At 54.2% G+C, this 21628-nt stretch overlaps 1 protein-coding gene across 1 annotated transcript in view; it reads right to left on the bottom strand.

Moving 5' to 3' along the window:
• STK10 (serine/threonine kinase 10) overlaps positions 1-21202 on the bottom strand; it is a 127335-nt gene extending 106133 nt beyond the window's left edge. Inside the window, exon 1 of the mRNA XM_040630293.1 lies at positions 20859-21202. Coding sequence (XP_040486227.1) covers positions 20859-21014 — 156 coding nt within the window. The 5' untranslated portion in view covers positions 21015-21202. The remainder of the gene's footprint in view (positions 1-20858) is intronic.
• Between the last annotated feature and the right edge of the window lie 426 nt (positions 21203-21628).

Below are 21628 nucleotides of genomic sequence, written 5' to 3'. Positions count from 1 at the left end.
GAGTCCTTGCCCTCCCATGACACAGTTCACCCTTCCCGACTTTTCCTCCGTGGCGCTAACCTGCCCGCATTCCCAGTCCCCAAAATACAAGGGAGATCAGATTCGGCCTCCATCTCTCGAAGGGGTGGGTGACTCGTCCCGGTCAATCAGAACACGACTGGCTCAGGGAGAAGAACGTGGTCACGTTAGCCAGTGAGATGCAAGCTCCGAACCGGAGCAGAAGCAGCTGACGTTGCCCCAAAGCCCGCTCGGCGCCAGCCTCCGGCACGAGGCGGCAGGCCTAGGGCTGTTGGGACACGCGCTTGCAAGCAGAGCTTGAAAATGAAACTAGCCGAAGCTACGGGGCCTAGAGAGGGCACAGAGGACACTGTTTGATCCCCGTGATTAATTTTTACAGGAGGTACTATTCAGAGCCTCGTTTTATAGAGAAGAAAACTGATGCTCAGAGAGGTGAAGTCCCTTGCTCGAGGACACACAGCAGGTAAATAACAGGGCTGGGAGGTGAATTCAGGCCCTTGTGGCTTCAGCGTCCATGTGCTGACCTCTTTGCCCGAGGTCAAATTCGGCAAAGGGGCTGTCTGGGGCCTCAGTCTCCCCCTCGTACAGTAGAAGGGTGGGGAAATGACGCCCAGGCTCCCTCCGTGGTCAGATGTGAGGGCATCTTGCAGAGTGGGTGGGTCTTGGAAAGCTAAGGGTGGTCCAAGTGAATGGGGCACCTGTGGGAGTTGACAGGCAAGGAGTCACATAAAGAACAAGTGGCTGCCTGTGGCCTCTGACGTCCATCTCTCCCACTGGCTGAGGCAAGGCTGGGGTCCAGCGAAGGACGGGGGAGCCCTCGCCCAGCCCTCCACTGCTGGCTGGCAGTGACTAACGCCTCAGCCCACACCCTTGAGAGCAGACACACAGTGGCCACTTGTGTTTACTGGCCCGGGCACCTCTGTGGGAACAATCTTCCCCCTTGTGCAGCTCTCGGGGCCCAGCCTGGAGGAGGTGGGGACAACTCTCCCAGCAGGGAGCCCTGCCCCACCCAAGGGGCCCGGCCAGTCCAGTCAGGGGCCAGGGGCTTCCTAAAAGTCAACCACAAAGCAGCAGCTGATGGGGACCACCCCCAGGCCCACCCCCTTTCCTCCCAGCCGCAGGCTGATCACTGTGTCCCTCCCTCCTCCTCCAGGGAAAGAGCTGGTATCGCAGAACTCAGAGACCAAAAAGAACATTAGCCACCACTCCTACACCCCAACTCCCCAATCTCCTCTGCAGATAAGGAAACTCAGTCCACAAAGGTGAATGCAGTGACCAAGGTCCAATCTGGGACAGCTGCCTTATCCCCTTGCAGACTCACAGCTCTCCTTCCCTTTGGCAACTGCCTCTCCCCCTTGGTACAAGGGAGTCATAAGGAGCTGGGCCCACCAGGTCCCAGTGCACAGCCCAGGCCCAGCCACCCATTCCTGGCCCTCTCAGCCATAGCCAGTGGCTCACACTTGCACAAGTGACCCAAAGCAGGCCAACGGGGCTGTATCTGGGTGGTTCTGGGTTAGTTTTGGGTTTTGGGGTTTGGGGCTAAGTTATCAGGAAAGCAGCTTTTTTCTTTCTCTGGGGTTGCTAAACTGACAGAATGAAAGGCTGGAGAGTCTTATAGCCCATGTGGCCAATCCTTCAGAGACCCTGCCTGAGGAGGAGGCCCTGACAAAGGCAACGGGGCCCACAAATGGAGGGCATATGATGAGGTCTGGGGACACCGGGAGCCAGCTGTTCCTGAAGACAGGATCTATCCGTAGACTTTTCAGTTCCATGAGCCAATAAACCCCCTTCCGGACTTCCGACGTTTGCCACCAGACAGTAAGTAAGTTCGCCATCTCCGGGGGTATTCCAGCAGAGAACACAGGTCCACAGACGTACCTCACCACACGACGCACGTGTAACAGAGGCCACCTTCAAACGGGTCGCCACGACCTACCCAGTGACCTTCCCTGAGGCCTCTCAGAGGACCTACCTGATAGTCCAGGACACAAAGACCCAAGTAGAAAACGTGGTTACTCACGGGCCACGGGCAACAGACACCAGGGGATTCTTCTGCCAGAAGAATTTTCTTGTTCATTAAATTACCAGAAACAAGGAATGACGGGAACCTCCAGTGCTGGAGACCAAACAGGTGGTAAAATGGGTATGCTCATTACTGACAACAACGGGCTCAATCTTCCGAAGACAAAAACCGGCAACAGGTTTTTAAAGCCTGCTATCCCTCATTCCTAAGAATTTAAGGCCAGGAAATTATTCAAATAAAGACAACAAAGGAAAGGTACTAGGATCATGTTCACAGCAGTCGGGAATGACGGCAAAAAGTGCAAATAAACTAACTGTTCAACCGTAAGACAACGGTTAACTTAGTGGGATAGGAGCAGCCCTTCAAAACGATAAAAAGGAGGCCAGTACAGTAATGAGAGAAAACAGCCATAACAGTCGACAAAGCAGGATAATAAAATTGTAGCTAAGTTAGAACTTTGGGGAAAATTCTGGGCATCCACGAATAAGGAGGACCTGAAAACAGGGGCGCCTGGGTGGCACAGTCGTTAAGCGTCTGCCTTCGGCTCAGGGCGTGATCCTGGCGTTCCGGGATCGAGCCCCACGTCAGGCTCCTCCGCTATGAGCCTGCTTCTTCCTCTCCCACTCCCCTGCTGTGTTCCCTCTCTCGCTGGCTGTCTCTCTGTCACATAAATAAATAAAATCTTTAAAAAAAATAAAAAAAAATAAAAAAAATAAAATAAGGAGGACCTGAAAACAGAGCATACGGAGTACCAGCGGTTTATGAAAATTGATTTCACTCAATGACATCGACAATTATCCACAGGGGTCCCAGCCAGGACAGACCGGGCATGGTGCCCAGAAGGGACCACTTTATCTTGACCTTGTCTTCACTATATCCAGGGATGGGCACCCTCGTCTGTCCAGCGTGGTGGCTGCCACACTGAAGAGAGCAGAAACCGAATACTGCCGACACTGCAAAAAGTTCTACTGGCAGCTCTGCATACAGGGCCGCACCTGGCAGAAAATACTTTCTCACCAAGGTGAGGGGGCATCTAAAACTCACTCCCATGTTCCAGACCCAGCCTCAGACATGTATTTCTTTCTCTAGGAAGAAACAAAGGTCTCCCGTCAAAGAGGGGGAAGAAGCAGCTCAGTGGTGACCACTCACGAGTGAGGGCTCCTAGCAGCGTGGCTGGGCGGCAGGCGTGAGGGAAGGCTCCCGGCGGGCCTGTCAGACGAGCAGCCTGGGCGTGCGGTCAGAGCCAGAGAACGGAGGAGACAAGGCTAAAGCTTTCCATTTTCCCCCTCCTCTTGATTCCGGATGGCTGTGTCAAATACGGTTCAGGCCACTGGAACCGAGGAGGGACTCGGTCTGCGTCCTGCAGTGTACGGCTGTGACGTCCCTGCCCGAAAGCATTTTCTCTTCGCACGGCGACATCTGTTACTCATCACAGGAAAGGCTTCGACTCTATTACCGAGGGAGGAAATCTGGCCCTGGAAGGTCACAGCAGGACCGGCTACGTGCAGGGAAAGGGCCCAACAGAAATGCAAGCAGGGTGTTCTGAGGGCAGCAGACACAGAGCCAGGATAGGCGGCCAAGGTGGCCTTGGGCTCAGACTCCACTAATGCCCCTGGCTGACACGCATGAGTCAGTTGAGGAGTGGAGCCCGTGGACCACAGCCTAGCCTTCCAGAGGTTTGGGTCTTGTGGGCCTCAGGAAGATGGCGGCCTGCCAAGGCCTCCTAGGGTCTCTGGAGGCAGGATAAGCAGCACCCCACCTGCATCCAGCTGGGTCCATGAGGTATGCAGAGCACTGCTGTCTGCTCCTGTTAAGCGAAAAGGCAGGCCCCGGGCCCAGGCCACCCAGCTAGGAAGCACTGTCAGGACTTGACGCAGGCCCAGCTTTCCCCTCAGAAGCCCCCTAGAGGAAACCTCTCCAGGGGCTCCCACCCAGTTTCCAGGTGTGCCAGTCCTCCTTCCCCAGCTCTTCCCTCATGGCCTTCAACCAGAATCCCTCTTTGGGCACTTGTCAACGGCTCCCTGCTGCCTGACACAAAGCCTGAACACCCTGGCCTGGCACGCAGGGCCCTGGTGACTTGCCCTGCCTATTTTTCCAGGATTCCGCCACCCCCCCTATATCCACCCCCCGCCATGGCCAGTGCCCTCCTGCCTCCTACTTTCATGCCTTTCCTTCTGCTCTTTCCTCCACCTGGACTGTCTTCCCCCTACTGTGCTGATTCCACAAAGTCTAACTCAATCGCAGCCTGTTCCGTGAAATGCTCAGAACCCCAGCTCCTGACCACTATTTCACACCTTATTAAACCTTTCTCCACAGACCTCCCGGTGCCCCAGTCATTTGTGTTCCAAGATTCTCTAACCTGGCTGTGAGCTCTGAAAGGCTAAGCCCATGTCTGATTCACTTTAGTCTACCCCCCAGAGCCTAGCCCCAAAATAGCCAGTGGATAGATAGGAACATGGGAGGGTGGGTGAGTGGGAAGATGGAAGAATGGGTGGGCAGACAGGCAGATGGGCAGTGGACGGATGAATGGGAGGGTAGGGGGGTAGCTAGATGGAGGGGGGATGAATGGGAGGGAGGGAGGGTATGGAAGGATGGGCACGTGGGAGGATGGACTGATGGACGGATGGGAGAGTGAGTGAGCAGAAGCACGAATGGGCGGATGGGAGAACAGGTAGATATGAGAGAGGAATAAAGGAATGAAAAGTAGGACCAGGCAGTAAACATCAATTAAGTCTTTTTCCCAAAAGGCACTTGAGCCTGCCTTGTCCTTGGCTTCTACGAATACCAGACTCTCTCCGGCCCTCGATAATGTAGCCAAGACAGTTACTTCTACAAATACCTAACCTACTGCATCCCACCATGTCCCTACCTTGTCCAACCCAGAAATGGGCAAATTTCCAAGTGATTTGTGGAATGGAAACAGCATGGGACCTAGGTTCAAATTCCAACTCTACCACTTACCAGCTCAGTACCCTTTCAGGAAGGCAAGGAACCAGGCTGTCGCTTTCTGACAGCCCCGTGGACAATTCCAGAGACACAGGAGAAAGTTTAGAAGCCACCGTGGGTTAATCAGTCAACTACTGGCTGTTAATCAATCCACTAAGTCCTCTCTTAGAATTGTGTATTTTTGATTTTCAAAAGCCTAAAAGCATGTCTACCTTGCTCACCAATATATCTACTATTATTACGTTTAGCACTAAAATACACTAAGTATTTTTTTTTTTAAAGATTTTATTTATTTGACAGAGAGAGACAGCCAGCGAGAGAGGGAACACAAGCAGGGGGAGTGGGAGAGGAAGAAGCAGGCTCATAGCGGAGGAGCCTGATGTGGGGCTCGATCCCAGAACGCCGGGATCACGCCCTGAGCCGAAGGCAGACGCTTAATGACTGTGCCACGCAGGCGCCCCTACACTAAGTATTTTAAAACAACGGATGGATGAATTGGTGCTCATATCTGTGTGCAAACAAAAAGAAATGACGCCCCCACGTAAGCACAGAAAGGAAAGTGACAAGAAGTCCATTTTCTCCCCAATATATGTATATGCCTGAATCTCTCGCTGGTCTCTGGTTTTGAACGCGGTCTCCTCTACACCTCGGAGAAGCCAAAGCCTTTGACTGAGCAGGGCACACACAGTTAATGAGTCCTGCCAAGTGGACAGAAACCACTTCCCTATCAATAATCGCTGGGCCAAGTTTCAGCTCGCGACAAATGAGACGGCTGAGTCTCAGAACAGGAGACACTTAAGGACGTAAAGATCGTGAGGCACAAAGCAGAGGGGTGGCGTGCCTTCCAAAGCCGGCCATTTAATACCCTCTCCCTCGGGGAAGAGAAGCCTGGCGAGCCATCCGGGCACAGCAGGGAAACCCGGAGCCTCCAAAGCCAGGAGGGCTAGCACATGAAAATACCAAAACCCAACAGGATTGGCCTCAAAGACACCACGCCACGGCCTTGACCGAAAACCCGGGCAACCTGTCCTTGGCCAGGGAGGTGGGAGCCTTCAGATCTCAGCTCTTCAGAAGTGATGGGGGTCCAACCCCACCTACTGCTGATAAAGGAGGTGAGGTGATACAGGGCCTCTGCTCCCACCTCTCCAGAGCTCCCTCTCCCTGGAGCAGGGCCCAGAGGGGAATGGGTGCTGAGTCACGGCAGCAGGGCAGCCTGGGGTCAATGGCCCAGGGGAGGGAGAGAAGAAGGGAGCAGCTTGAGCCAGGGCCTCCTCTGCGACCCGCACCAGCCGCACAGCGTACAGGGCTTACCTCACTCCATCGTCACCACAACCCTGGGGGACGCGCGCTCTTAGCAGCCCCACTTTCCAGGCAGTTCCAAACCTCGGAGGTGAAAACTGCTCCATGTTTTCAATCAACAGTACTTTCTGTGCTGTTTTTTATTATTTTAAAAGCAACACACACTCATTAAAGACCGTCTTCAAGATATAACATTACGAAGAAGACAAAGCACCCTTAATCCCTTGAGTGGACCTAGAAGGTATTATGTTAAGTGAAACAAAGGAAACAGGAAGACACATACCCTATGATCTCACTTATATGTGGAATCTAGAAAACAAACAGACTCTTAAATACAGAGAACTAGTGCTTGCCAGAGGCGGGTGGGGGGCGGGAGAAATAAAGGGGATTAAGAGGTACACACTTGGGGCGCCCGGGTGGTTCAGTCAGTTAAAAGTCTGCCTTGAGCTCAGGTCATGATCGCAGGGTCCTGGGATCGAGCCCCATATCAGGCTCCTTGCTCCCGGGGATCCTGATTCTCCTTCTCCTTCTGCCTGCCGCTCCCCCCTGCTTGTGTGCTCTCTCTCTGTATGTGTCAAATAAATAAAATCTTTAAAAAGGAAAAAAAAAGGGGGCGCCTGGGTAGCGCAGTCGTTAAGCGTCTGCCTTCGGTTCAGGGCGTGATCCCGGCGTTCCGGGATCGAGTCCCACATCGGGCTCCTCGGCTGGGAGCCTGCTTCTTCCTCTCCCTCTCCCCTGCTGTGTTCCCTCTCTCGCTGGCTGTCTCTCTGTCGCATAAATAAATAAAATCTTAAAAAAAAAAAAAAGAGGTATAAACTTCCAGTTATAAAATACGGAAGTCCTGGAGATAAAAATACAATATGGGGAATATAGTCAATAACACTGTGATAACGTCGTTCGGTGACAGATGGTGACCACGCTTACTGCAGCAAGCATGGAGTATCACACAGGATTCCTGAATCATCCTGCGGTTCCCCTGCTGCATTCTGGAGCCCCTCCAGTATGCCGCGGTGTGGCCGTACCCACCTTAACACTTCCCAGCTGTGTGACCTCAGGGGACTTGTGTGACCCTCACGTTCCTCCTTCGTCCACTAAAGACGTTCGTAGCTCCTGCCTCACAGGCTGCCGTGGGCGTTCAGTGGGTTCACACATGAAAGATGCTTCGAACGGAGCTGGACCGTAGTGAGCACCCCACAAACTTCTGCTCGTTATTCTCTCGCTCTCCACAAATACATGCTTCCCTACTTTATAAAAGTGGGATTAGGGGTGCCCGGGTGGCTCAGATGGTTGGGCATCTGCCTTCGGCTCGGGTCGTGATCCCGGGGTCCTGGGATCGAGTTCCCCATGGGGTTCTCGGCTCAGTGGGGAGCCTGCTTCTCCCTCTCCTCCCCGCTTGTGCTCTATCTCTGTCACTATCTTTGTCTCTCTCCCTCTCGAATAAATAAATACAATCTTTAAAATAAAACTAAAAAATAAATAAAAGTGGGGGCGCCTGGGTGGTGCAGTCATTAAGCGTCTGCCTTTGGCTCAGGGCGTGATCCCGGCGTTACGGGATCGAGCCCCACATCAGGCTCCTCCGCTATGAGCCTGCTTCTTCCTCTCCCACTGCCCCTGCTTGTGTTCCCTCTCTCGCTGTCTCTCTGTCAAATAAATAAATAAAATAGTTCAAATAAATAAATGTGGGCTTGAACTGCACACACGGACTGGCGGTTTCACCGAACAGTACGCATCTACGTTGTCTGCAATGACTGTCCTGCCATTTACCAGAGGTCACAAACAGCCCTTTGGGTCACAAAACACTCCTCCCCAGCGTCGCCTCCCAGAGCTACAGACCATTCCGCTGAATGGCAGGTCCAGCTCAGATCGGACCTACTGTCGGGCCCCCACACCACCCCACGGTGCAGCATCCAAAGGCCTGAGACTTATTCCAGACGCCAGACGGCTCTCCGAGTGGCTGGGCCACTTCAGGCCTCGGGGTCACGCAAGCGGGTAGCCCGCCCCCATGCCCTGGCTGACGCTAGATCTAAAACGTGTGAAGCTATGCTCAGGTCAGTCCTGCTGTCTCCTGGCTGCGTGTCCTTGGGGACTGGCCTCATAAGACAGAGGCATAAAGACAGAGAACTGCTGAATCATTACGTGGTACAGCTGAAACGCACGTAACACTACATGAATTATACTTCAATTCAAAAACACCACCCATAATCCCAGAGATAACTGCCTTTAGCCTTTGGGAGTACCTCCTACCAATATTCCATGGTGTGGGACAAGAAGGATGTCCCACTTGTGAGACAGACGGTATTATCCCCATTTTGCAGGAAAGGAAACTGAGGCAACGTCCCTCGCCCCAAGTCACACAGTAGAGACAGTGGCCGAGCTGGGACTTGGGAAGTGAAAGGCACCAAGTCGGGAGCCTCAGAGGCGGGGCTCCGGCGGGAGGTGGGGTGCTCCACAGGTCTTCTGAGGATCACCTTGCTGGCCGCGGTGGATGCTCTGCACACAGAGCAGAGGCTCGGCACACAGTTGGCCCGGGTTCCTCAGTAACACAGGCACCAGTCCCCCCTCCTGGGCCAATAGCAGCAGCAGGAGCTTCCCTGTCACCTCCTAGTGGGGGGGTGGAGGGCACTTGAGGAAGGAAGAGGCTTGAAAGAGAGCTGGGGCCCTAGGGCCCTCCGAGACGCACAAGGGTAGCAAGAACCCCAAGGCCAAACAGGGAAGCGGGCCAGCGCTGATGGGGTCATTGCCTCAGGGTGACAAAGCCAGCTTTGATGGTGGCAACAGCCTCCGAGGCCAAGAATGGGGCCTGGGCTCCCAGACAAAACAGGCTGGAGCTTTCCAGGAAGGAGGGCAAAGGCAGGCGCGCCCTTCGGGGCACGAATGTCGCTCTTCCACCAACCAGAGTGGCCTCGGCCGCCCCCGACTGACCGGCCAGGGCCACGGGCAGCAGCGCGGGGCTGAGACTGCGAAGCGGAGCCCCTTTATCACTGAATCACGCTCACCGTCATAACAGGGCGAGAGAGAAAGAAGCTCCAGGCTCCCCCGCCAGGAACACATCGCACCAACATCGATGCAGGAAGCAGCCTCCTGCATGACAAACAAGGGGAGGTGGGCCAGGGGCCTCCAAGGACTCTGCCCACCAATCCTCAGGAAGCCGTTCTGGTCCATCAGCAGAAAGAATCGTCAGCGCAATGACGACGATGACAGCCACCTTCCCTTCTCCCTCCATTCTGAGCACTGTGTGAAGGACTGGCCATGACTCAGTCTTCCCAAGTTTTCTCAGGGAAGCACTAATTTGATTCTCCATTTTCCAGCTCAAGCTACTGAGGCTCAGAGAGGTGAAGTGACTTTCCCAAGGTCACACAGCAAGTAGGCAGGGAAACTAGGAGAAAGCTCCGCACTGATCCCCGGGCCTACGCTCATCATCACAGTGCTGGGCCTGCCCAGAGGGAGGGAGGCGGGCTGCCATTTACTCATTCACGGTTCACTCACTCAGCAGAAGTTAACTAAGCCTCTACCACAAGCATCTACTGTTTTAGCCACAAGAAGGTCCTGCCTTCAGGGGCCTTACAGCTTCCGGAGAGAAAAGAAAATAAACAAGGAGACACACTAAGGAAACCTAGTCTGTGACTGGAGCTCTGAAGGAAATCAGCACTACCACCTCGGTCAGGGAGGCACGGGTGGACAGGGCAGGCCTCTCTGAGAGGGGACATGTGAACTGAGACCCAGGGGATGAGCAGGAGCCCTGGCTGTGCAGAGTAGTAGGAAGAGAGTGGCAGGCAGAGAGAACAGCAAGTGCAAAGGTCCTGTGACAGAAAAGGGATATACTTTCTTCAGCTCCTCTCAGTGGCCCCATCCCCCCACCCTCCAGACAGAGGCTGGCTAGAGTTAACTCTTCAGTCACCAGCATGTGGTCAAACCTCTTGGGTCTCAGGGCCTGAATTCTGGCTCTGGTATTGCCTGTTAGTGTAAGAAAACAAAATAAGCAAGCTATGGGGAAAGAAAGAAAAAAAAAATGCAGCAAAGGAGAAAGCAGAGAGAAAGGGGAAGAGGGAAAAGAGTGAGTGAAGAGGAAGGTGAGTGCAGGGGAGGGAGGGAGAAGGGGTGGGGAGAATGGGGAAGGGAGGAGGAAGCACCCAGGAGCACCCCGAGCCTTAGGATGCTGTGGCACAGCAGGCCCACACCCACCAGAGCTCCAGGAGGAGGCCAGGAGCACCCAGCTTCCCCACCGTGACACTCGCCCACTTCCCCTGCCACTTCCTCTGTGAGCCGGAGCCCTGCCTACACCCGCTCCTACACCCGTCACCACTTCCTCTGTGTGACAGGCCACCCCCACCGTCTGGGGGCTCAGACCCAGCTGAGGCTGAGGCAGGCCTAGGAAGGAGGGTCGCATTCCTGGGCTCCAAACACACCAAGGCCACAGAGACACCACACTGAAGGGACCCTGGGTCCTCTCCTCACACCCTTCGTCTTTCCCTTCATACCGTACAGGAGAAAAGGCACAGGCTCCCAGCCAGAGACATCGAGGGTCAAGTCCCAGCTTTGCCATGGAAAAGCTGTGTGAGTCTCAGCAAATCAACCCATGTGCCCCTCTGGGCCTCTGCTTCATCAGGTGTGGAGTGAGGCTGCTGACCCCTGGCTTTCATGGGGCTAGCAGAAGCATAAATGGTGAACAGAGAAGAGCAACTCCCCACTCACTCACCTTGTTCACCTTGGAACCCGCAGTGCCTGGCACATAGTAGGTGCTCAATTAATCGTTCTGACGGCTAACGTTTATCTGAGCTTTTCTGAGGTCCTGAGCCAAGTGGTTTCCATGGGTTATTTCACCTTCCAATCCCCTTATGAGGTGGTCCTAGTCCCAGCGCCCCTTTGCAGCTAAAGACACAGAGGTAGCCTAAGTACTTTCTCGGGATCCCACAACCCACAAGACGTAGAAAGCCAGACTTTAACTCCAGAAACTCATCCAAGTTCCTGTGCCATCTCCGATCCCCAGCAAACGTCAGCTTCCCTTCCCTCCTCACCCTCTCTGCTTTCTTGCCTCCTCCTTACAACCATCCCTTGCTCTCTAGAATCTTCTTGCCACCCACCCACGTACAACATCTTGTTCTTGGGCTGGTTGCCTTCCATCAGTTACTTCCTCTCCCTGGGCTCTGACCGGGGCCCCGACCACAGCTCTGGCCTTCCCTCCTACCCCCACCTGCTATAGTCACCAGGGTGTGGCCACTCTGTCCCAGCCTTCACTCATCAGTAGCCACCCCGGCCTTGCGCAGCCAGGAAACCTGGCTCTGGCACCCCCTAAGTCCCCTACTCTGGTGACCACCCAAAAAGAGCTCCTCTCTAACATTGCACGAGGCTGCCCTGGTCAGGCCCTGGGGACTCAGGGCAAGCAGGACATTAGCTGACCTCAAAACCATCACAACCAAATTCCTCAGCCTGCCATTCAAGGCCTTCTTGACTTGGTCCCAAATAGTGTTCTTGATCTGGCCCTGCCCTGGCCAGCCCTTCCGGCCAAGCCCAACTCCCAAACCTACTGACCACTGGACTCGAGGAGGCAACTGCAATGTATAGAAGGGGCTGGAAGGAGGGCACAGGGTGGGGCTGAACATCAGAGGCCAAATCCGCACTGCACAGGATAGCGGCCACATGTCGCTACTGGGCACCTGAAACGTGGCTAGTCCAGGCTGAGATGGGCTGTAAACACAAAAACCGATTCCAAAGACTGAGTGTGGAATAAGAATACTGAAGTCTCTTTCGGGGCATCTGGCCAGCACTGTCAGTAGAGTGAGAGACTCCTGATCTCGGGGTTATGAGTTCGAGTCCCATGAAAATAAAAAGTTTTTTTTAAAAAACAAATCAGTAAGTAAATATCTTTTCCATTCCATATTGATTATTACATGCTAAAATGATACTTGGCTACATCACGTTAAATAACATATACTATTACACAGGTGGCCAACAGACACATGAAAAGATGCTCAGCGTCACTCATCATCAGGGAAATGCAAATCCGAACCACAAAGAGATACCACCTCACACGGGTCGGGACTTCTTGTATCAAATACACAGGAATCAATAAGAATTGGTGAGGACGTGGAAAAAGGGAAGCTCGTACGCTACTGGTGGGAATGTAAATCAGGGCAGCCACTGTGGAGAAGAGTATGGAGGTCCCTCAAGCAATTAAAAATAGACATACCAGGGGCGCCTGAGTAGTGCCGTCGCTGAAGCCTCCAACTCTTGATTTCGGCTCAGGTCATGATCTCGGGTTGTGATATTGAGCCCCGCGATGGGCCTCACGCTCAGCAGGGAGTCTGCTTCAGATTCTCTCTCTCCCTCTTCCTCCTGCCCCCCCCACCACGTACGCATGTGCACACACTCTCTCTCTAGATAAATAAATGTTTTTAAAAAAAAGAGATACCACACAACCCAGTATTTCCACTACTAGGTATTTACCCAAAGAAAGCAAAACACTCATTCAAAAAGACCTCTGCGCCCCTCTGTTTACTGCAGCATTATTTACAATAGCCAGACACGGGAGCAACTCATGAGTCCACTAATGGACGAATGGGTAAAGACGATGCATTACTATTAGCCATAAAACAGACTGAGGGCTTGCCATCTGAGACAACGTGGATGGGCCTAACGGGTTTCATGCTAAGTGAAGTCAGTCAGAGAAAGACAAATGCCATATGATTTCATTTATATGTGGAATCTAGAAAACAAAACAACCAACCAAAAACAGACTCCTCAATACAGAGAATACACTGGTGGTAGCCAGAGGGAAGGGGGCCTTTATGTGAAATATGATTTCAAAATGCTGGCAACAACTTCAACGTTGGTTCAGCCACCGTGGGAGCCACACAAATCAGTCCACAGGCCATACCAGCCTCCAGGGCCACCGACTGCCAACCTCAGGACTTACTCTATGGCCTCTTTCCTGGGCCAGGCTTCCCTCCAGCTTGCTATCGCCACTGCACCTGCCCTGCCTGGTGGCAGCCTTCCCCTTTCCCCATGAGCCCTGCCTTTGTCCTGCTACAGCTCACTCAACCCGCAGAACCCGCTCTCCCTCCCCCCACCCCGGGCGCCCGGCAGCAGGGGAGGCCGAAGGCCACGCTGAGCACCTCCTAGGAGCCAAATGCTGTGCCTTTCCTGTGGGGTGAGTACTTGGCTCAGCCCCACCCCACACATGAGGAAACAGGCTCTACACATGAGAAACCAGCCACTGGCCTGAGATCGCTCATCTACGAAGCGGGACAGCCAGGATTTGGATCCCGGTCCATCTGGCTGCAAGGCCTGAGTCTTTCATCATACACTTGGGGACTTGACACACAGACGTGAATTAATACTGTTTGCCAAACCGAATCGAACCAGTTCGCTTGTATCAGGCAGTGGAGCTCAGCTGGAGCAACTCTGCCCCCAGGAGACACGTGGTAATGCCTGGAGACATTTTTGGCTGTCACAACTGGGGGGCCCCGGGGGAGGAGGGTCCAGGACTGGTGGTGTTCCTAATGAACAGAAGCTAAGGCTCCTGCTACCATCCTCCCACGCGCGGGACAGCCCCTCCCACAAACTACTCCCCCCGCCCCCAACCTCAACAGTGCCAAGGTGGGGAAGCCCTGGTGTGAGACCCGAGCTACCTTCACCCGCCAGACCCCACGACCTGACCTTTACTGCTCCCCTGCTTGTACACGCCCACCTCCGTCCCTCCTTTTCCCTCAGGCTCCTCTTTCCAGCTTCTCTCTTCACTCCGGCCAAAGACACGGTGGACACAGCATCCCACGATGGGGACCAAAACTACCCCCCAGCAATGATGACAGCCAGCACAAAGAGCTCCGCCCACCCAGACCCCACCCCCCGACCGGCTGGAGCTTACCCCCGACTCACACCTGTGCAGATGGACCATGGAGGGACCCACGGAGTGACCGACAGTCACCTTCCCCTCATTAGAACACGAAAATCTCCGCCCGAGGAGGAGCGCGAGCCCCCTAGACACAGCATACACTGTATGCAGACGCAGGTTTCCTTAAGGCGCACGCGCGACCCTACAGCCGCCTCGACCTGCAGTGACAAGGCTCCCCTTCCTCAATACTCATCCTAACCCTAGACAAAAGGAACCCGTTCGTTCTTGCTCAGGGAGTCCGCCTTGGAAGTTCGGCCCGTGATTTCCTTAGTTGCTGCAAGTTTCCCTTGTACAAGTTCACCCGGTGTGGTCTCCACCTGGCACTCATCAAGAAGCCAGCTCGCACTGGTGGGCTCTCCCTACAAACACTCTTTCTTCCTTGTCCCCAGGGAAGTGGCAGTCACTAGTCAGGACCTTCTCTTTTTGATACCACAAGCATCAACAATACCAAAGTATCGGGGCGCCTGGGTGGCTCAGTTGGTTAAGTGACTGCCTTCGGCTCAGGTCATGATTCTGGAGTCCCAGGATCCAGTCCCGCATCGGGCTCCCTGCTCAACAGGGAGTCTGCTTCTCCCTCTGATCCTCCCCTCTCTCGTGCTCTCTCTCTCTCAAATAAATAAATAAAATCTTAAGTAAATAAATAAATAAATGCAGTTAAAAAAAAAATAACAAAGTATCTTCCTTTCTCGCCCACTTCCTGAGTAGGGATCAGGTGCTAAGCGTACCGTTCCTCCCCGGCTCCCTCAGCCCTCCTCTCCTCCAAATTATCTTGCCCCCGTGCAGACAAGAGCCTGAAGCTCGGAGTGCGAGGTCACTGGCCCTGCCTGAAACACAGATCCCACTGAGCCCCAAATTTCTTCCCGTAACCACCCTGTCCTACTGCCCTCAGCGGCAGCTGAAACTGGGAGTGACCATACAGGGCTGTTTTCCAGGGGCTGTGGGGCGGGCAGCCCCTGGGGTTGTCCCCTGGTCCGCGTAACCTCGGGAGGCCAGGGGACCCCACAGGGAAGTGGGGGTTAGGGTTCCGCTTAGTTGTTGAGCTCACGTCACGCCAGGGCCTGCTCTGGAGCCAGCCAGAGACCAGCCAGCAGTGTTAAATCTACTGCTCACAAGCGGACCCCCTGAGGTCGGCGACACCCCAGGAAGCTCAGGCCACTGGAGTTTAGGACCAAGCCAGGAACCCATTCACAATAGCATGGACTTCTATTTAAAAACACTAGGCTGAGCGGAAATAAGGTTACTGCCTGGGGGCAGATCTCTTTCCGGAGGAGGAGGGGAGGCACACAGGCCGAGCCCTGGGCAGCCCCAGAGGAAGCGGAAACCCAGGCCTTAAAACTCGGGGCAGGAGAGGAGGCGAAAGCAGGGCCCAGGCCGGGAGGGGCGGAAGGCCTGACAGCTGGCTCCCACCTCCCTGAACCTCCGCTTTGTCTGAACCGGCGGCCAGGGCAGGATGTGGCCCTTGAAGGGTGAAGGTTAACAATGGGGCTCTGGGCTGGAGGGCACCTGACGTCCTCCAGGAGGGCAGACCCATCCAGGGCCCCAGGGAACTCGGGGATTGGCCCTTGGCCAGAGCAGGGGACGAAAGGGAGCCTCTACTGACCTCTCGCTTTTAAAAATCCGCCCTCAAAGAGGCATTCCCTTCCACCCGGGAATTCCCTTCTGAGAGCTGAGCCCGAACAGGATTTAAAACACAAGAACTTTTCTAGCAAACCCGCTCATCAACAGACAGCCCTGCTCTAAGGCTCACTTCGGAAACACCGATGTCGTCCCGACACCATCGATACATTACAGAACAACTGCATCCAAACGCTACATTCGGGTTTGCCTGGGTGCCGTTTTGTGGACCAGAAACACTAGGTGAACAGAAAACACTGCACCCAGCCGAACCCGCGGCGAAGAAACGCCCACATCGCACAGGCATACGCCTCAGACATCTGTCAGGGGCCTGTGGCCACGCCACATCTGGGGTCCCACTTAGCGCCTGACTTCAGATAATGCTCCTCCCACCGCTTCCCCTGCCGCCACGGCTCCTGCCACCACGGCCACAGCACCCAGCGCGTCGTTGTCACCCTCCAGTGCTGTATTTATTGTAATATCCTTGTATGTCTTATCCATAAACTTGCGTACGACTGCATCACCCGTTCCTTAGGTTTCTATATATATATAATTTTTTTTTTTAGTGGCTCCTGCTGCAGTTTTTAAGTGCTCTGCCCTTAGCACCGTGTCTTATAAGGCTTTTAAGGTTCTTACTGATTTTGCTCAGCACCAAGATCTTTTGGGGAAGGCATTATTTACCTTAGAGCAGAACTGACTGTATTATGTAAAGCTCTTAGCACAGTGCCTGGCACCTAAATAATGAGCACTTAATCAACTAGGACTTGTTAAAAAAAAAAAAAAAAAAGTTAGGGGCACCTGAGTGGCTTAGTCACTTAAGCTTCCAGCTCTTGGATTCGGCTCAGGTCATGATCTCAGGTGGTGGGATCGAGTCCCGCGCAGGGCTCTGTGCTCAGCACACAGTCTGCTGAAGATTCTCTCTCCTCTTCTCCCTTTCCCCTCTCCCTGCACCCCCCACCCACAAACACACTCTCTCTCTAAAATAAATAAAATCTTTAAAAAAAATAAAGTTAAATAGCCAATAAGATAAACATCAAGGCAGCACTGAGCCATCCCAGAAGGTATGCAGGCAGCATTTAGAATAATACAGAAAGTTCTAGGAATGAAAGACAGTATGAAACACTGTAGGTATGTAAGATCACAACCCGGCATTAAAACATTTTTTTCACCATAAAAAATGATCAAGCCTGTAAGGAAATAGATCGAAATGTGAAGAGCAATTGATGGGACTTAGGGTGATGCTTTTCCATTTACCTAAAAAAATGTTCCTTGTATGCTCCAAATTTTGCAAAACCATACACCTCTTAACAACTTAAAGGTCACATAAGATCAAAACCAAAGTAATTTTCACGAAGCAGAAAAATGGGGCACCTGGCTGGCTCAGATGGTGGAGGGGGCGACTCTTTGTCTCAGGGTTGTGAGTTTGAGCCCCACGCTGGGCGCAGAGATTAGTTAAAAATAAAATCTTTAGGGGCGCCTGGGTGGCTCAGCTGATTAAGCGTCTGCCTTCGGCTCAGGTCATGATCCCAGGGTCCTAGGATCAAGTCCCGCATCGGGGTCCCTGCTCAGCGAGGAACTTGCTTCTCCCTCTGCCTGCTGCTCCCCCTGCGTGTGCTCTCTCTCCCTGACAAATAAATATATTAAAAAATAATAAAAATAATAAATAAAATCTTTAAAAAGGAGGGAAAAAAGGCAGGAAAGTCATCTCAGCCTGCTAACCCAACTCTTGATGTCTGCTCGCTCTGTGCTCAGCACGTGAGTACTCGCCCTGCCGCTGTAACAGAAAGCACGTCCTGCTTGAAAGCACCTTTGTTCCACTCAAGATGATATCAAACACTTCCTCCCCTTTCTACCTTGTCTTCAGAATAAAGAGGATGTTTAAGAAGCATCCTGAAATGATAAAGGACAAGAATTTTGAAACCACATATATATAGTGTAACATTTGCTTTGTATCAAGTAATGAGCTAGAAATGATTTTCTTTTGAAATCAATTTGCACTGCATAAGGATTCGGTGAGAATGACCCTGACTCCGCCCAGAATGAATCCTACCCTCCTCTTTCTCTCCTGAGGCCAACTATTCATTGGTTTATCGGGGAGAAAAGAAGAAAGGGGGCTCCTTTCTTGAGACTGCTAATGTTTAGGCTTTGAGCTTCTGCAAGACGGTCGGTCGTCAGGAAATCTGCAGTCAGAGTCCTGTCCTAGCAAGCATGTGACAAATTGAGATTTCTAAGGCAGCATACACCAGGGAAGTCCTCAGGAAGGACTTTCCCATGCTGGCTGCCAGGAGAACCTGCTCGTTCTAGGACAGAGAGAAGAGACGGCGCTGGCCATCTCTTGCCAGTTCACAGCCAGCTAGCTGCCCAGGCGCTGTGTCAACATGTAAGTTCTGGTCCCAGCCAAAAAACCTAGATGGAACTGCTGGCCTTTGCTGCCCCAGTGGCCATGCCAGGAAACAAGGAAGTGGAAAGGAGTTCCGGTCACTGATGAGAGTCTTCAGTAAAGCACTACCTGACTCCACTTCAACTTGAAGGAGCTGAGCAAAGCCGCACATCGGAATAGGAGGCAAGGTTGACAGGGATCTTCAATCCAGGGTGGGTCTTCCATAGTGGGTAACTAAGGAAAGTCTTAAACTGAAGCTCAGAGCCTTGGGTTCTAGTCCCTTCTACTCCAGGGGCCCCAGTATCCCCACATACAACATGAGGTTGGGCTGGATGAGCGGGTAAGTGATATAATATATTGTCCAGGTACATCGGCCATCACATGGCTCTCTTGCTCTAGCTGTCCTTTGTCTTAATTATGAGAAAATCATGGGGTCGGAGGTGGGGGGGGGGAGCTGTGGTGCAACCAGCTCACAGCTTTGAGAACTAGATTCACTTAAAAAGGGTCCACTTGCTCTGGAGAACCAGGGGACAAAATAACTTGTGAATCAGATGCGCTCCTTTGTATGAACCTTCCAGAGTGGCAGCGGAGTTTTACAGGGCTAAAGCGGGCGGAAATGACAAGCGAAACCGACAAGGGGAAATCTTACCAGCATAAAAGTAAAGTTCTGCATTTAGGCTTAAAAGAAAATGAGGGGCACCTGGGTGGCTCAGTGTTTTGAGTGACCGACTTGGTTTCAGCTCAGCTCATGATCTCAGGGTCTTGAGATTCAGCCCCGCTTGGGCTCTGTGCTCAGCATGGAGTCTCCTTGAGATTCTCTCCCTCCCCTCTGCCAGCCCCCCACCTCCCACCAGTGCTCCCATGCTCTCTCTTGCTCTCTAAAATAAATAAATAAAATCTTAGAAAGAAGGGGAGGGGAGGGGAGAGGAGGGAGGGAAAAAGAAAAGAAAACCATATGGAGCCAGGATACACTGGGAGAGAGGGGCAAGCTTGCAACTGAAAGCCAGCCCCTATTGGAGAAAAAAAAATACCAGTGCTAGCCAACAATATGCACTAAAAACATCAACTGAACCTTCTGGAAAAAGGAGAATGTGGTAAGCTGACCAAGGGTCCAGCTGCCCTCATGATGGTCAGGGCACATCTGGAAGGGCAGGGTCTGTCTGGAGAAGGCAAGGACCCTGGCTGTGTGTCCAGGGGGAGAGATGCAAGCCTAAGGACAGTCTCCTAGGGCCACGAGGAGGAAGATGCCACCCTGAGAAGGGTAAAGAAAGATGTGCCGCCTGGCCTCAGAAACATGCAGAGCCCTCAAGAAGAGAGGGGCAGCCAGTCAAGGCAGCCTGAAAGGCACGGGTGTGAGCTATACAGAGGCCTGCTTTTCCAACCACAGGACCTCTGCTCCAGTGTGGGGTTCCACCCTGTAACAGGAAGTGCGGGCTCGGAGGGGTGGTAGTAAGGTAACAAACAGGCACCCAGATGGGCCCCCTTAGCCTCAAACTGCGTCTAGGAGCAGTACTTCTCAAAAGGAATGTGCTTAGCAATCACCAGAGCATCTTGTTCAAATGCAGACTCTTAACTTGGCAGGGCTGGGGTGGGTCCTGCCATTCTGCATTTCTAAGGAGCTCCCAGGTGATGCTCATGCTGGGTCCTCCCGGGACTACACTTCCCTAACTAGGCTCCAGACCACTTTCAAGGCGGAGGGCAAGTCCTGACCAGGTGGGCCCAGAGAAGCCCCTTCTGTGGTCCAGCAATCCTGGGGTCACAGTGGTGCACAAGCTACTGGAACCCGAAGGAGGGTGCTGGTGTCTTAGGAAGGAAGATCCCTCCTGGAGTTATACAGCAACTTAACAAGGGGGATTCTCTCAGGAAAGGTTTCCTGGGGGAAAGGAGATCAGGGAAAGGGTGGAGTCAAGCCCTATGTGTTTGCATCCCCAGTACAACTCAGCAACTCAGAATTGGTTCACAGGAGCAGGAACCAGACAATGACCTGCTGCAAACGTGTCTAGAATTAATCAGCTCTGCCCCACCCATGCCTCCACAAAAGCTCTCGGCCCCCTTATTCCTCCAGGGAAAGGTGACTGAAGACTGGAAGGCTGTGACTCACACACAATCAAATCCGATCCCCGAAGGGCAATATTCACAGGGCCCTGACCTCCCCTCCCTGCTGCCCAGCCCGAGCCCACCTTTCCAAGCCTAACCCCTCACTCTAGAGCCACCCCTTTTTCTGGCTCATTTCCAGGTGCGTCCCCCACTCCACCGATCCCAACCCTTCCAGCCTGGGTCCAGTTTCTCGGTCTCCACGCCTCGGAGCGTTCTCACACCGTCTGTGTGGCCAGTCTTAAAAAGTATGCCTAGAATCAGTTAGTTTTACAGCGGATGCGTCGTCTCGGATGCCAAGGTCCTATAAGCGCCCCTTTGTCTCCCCCTGCGGCGCCGAGAGCGGTGCCAGACGCACAGGAAGTACCCAGAAACGGAGCTGGGGGCAGCGGCCGTGCCCAGAGGGGGCGCCCGGCACGCAGGGACCAGCCGGGCTGAGTGAGGGTCCCCAGGGCGGAGCGCAGGACCCCGAGTTCAAGACCGGCAGCCCCTCTGTGCCCTCCTCAGCCGTGGCCAGGGCTGACGGGGGCCGGCGCCCCTTCCTTCCGGAGCCGCTCCACGCTCCCGGGGCCACCCACCCCCAGCGCCCTCACCTTGTAAACCTTTCCGAAGGCGCCGTCGCCCAGCTCGCCCACGATCTCCCACACCTCGTTGGGGTCCACGTCCCGGCGGACGTGCTCATATTCGCGGGACTTTCTCTTCTCGAAGGTAGACAGGCGCAGGATGCGGCGGAAATTGGCAAAAGCCATGGCTGGGGGCGCGCGAGCCGGGGGGCGAGGTGGCGCCGGCTCCGGCTCTGACTCGGGCTCGGGCTGTGGCTCCGGCTGCCGCGAGGAGGAGGAGCTGGAAGACGCCGCGGCGCTCGGGGGTTCTCCCCAGACCCGCCCTTCCCCGCAGCCAGACCCCGGTCAAGTGCGCCCCGGGCTGCGCGCGGCGGGAGCACCCGGAACCGCGCAGGCGGCCGCGGTCCCCGCCCCCGCTCGGTCGCGTCCCCGGGGCCGCCTCCCGACTGCCCGCCCCGCTCGCAACGCACTCCCGCCCAGCCAGCGAGCCCCGGGACGCGTTCCTGGGACCTGGCTCCGCGCCCACCCACGGCCCGGCTCCACCTGCCGCTCCCCGGCAGCGCCCGGAGACCCCTTAATTGGCTGCGGGCACTCCCCGGCTCCGCCCGTCGCCGCAGGGCACTCTGGAAACTGTAGTCCCCGGCGCGCCGAGCGTCCGCGAGCCACGGCAGGGCTTGAAGAGAGCTTAGGGCATCCCTCGGCGGGACCGGCCCGGGTCTGCGAGGCCAGCCGCGCCGCGTGGCTCGCTAAAGGTCTGTGGGAGCGAGAGGGGAAGCAAATTGGCTTTCGCGAACGCCCAC

The sequence above is a fragment of the Ursus maritimus genome, unplaced genomic scaffold, assembly GCF_017311325.1.
Source record: "Ursus maritimus isolate PB19 unplaced genomic scaffold, ASM1731132v1 scaffold_15, whole genome shotgun sequence".
Taxonomy (NCBI): domain Eukaryota; kingdom Metazoa; phylum Chordata; class Mammalia; order Carnivora; family Ursidae; genus Ursus; species Ursus maritimus.
The sequence above is the reverse complement of the archived record's forward strand: the minus strand, read 5'-3'. Positions and strand labels throughout refer to the sequence as shown.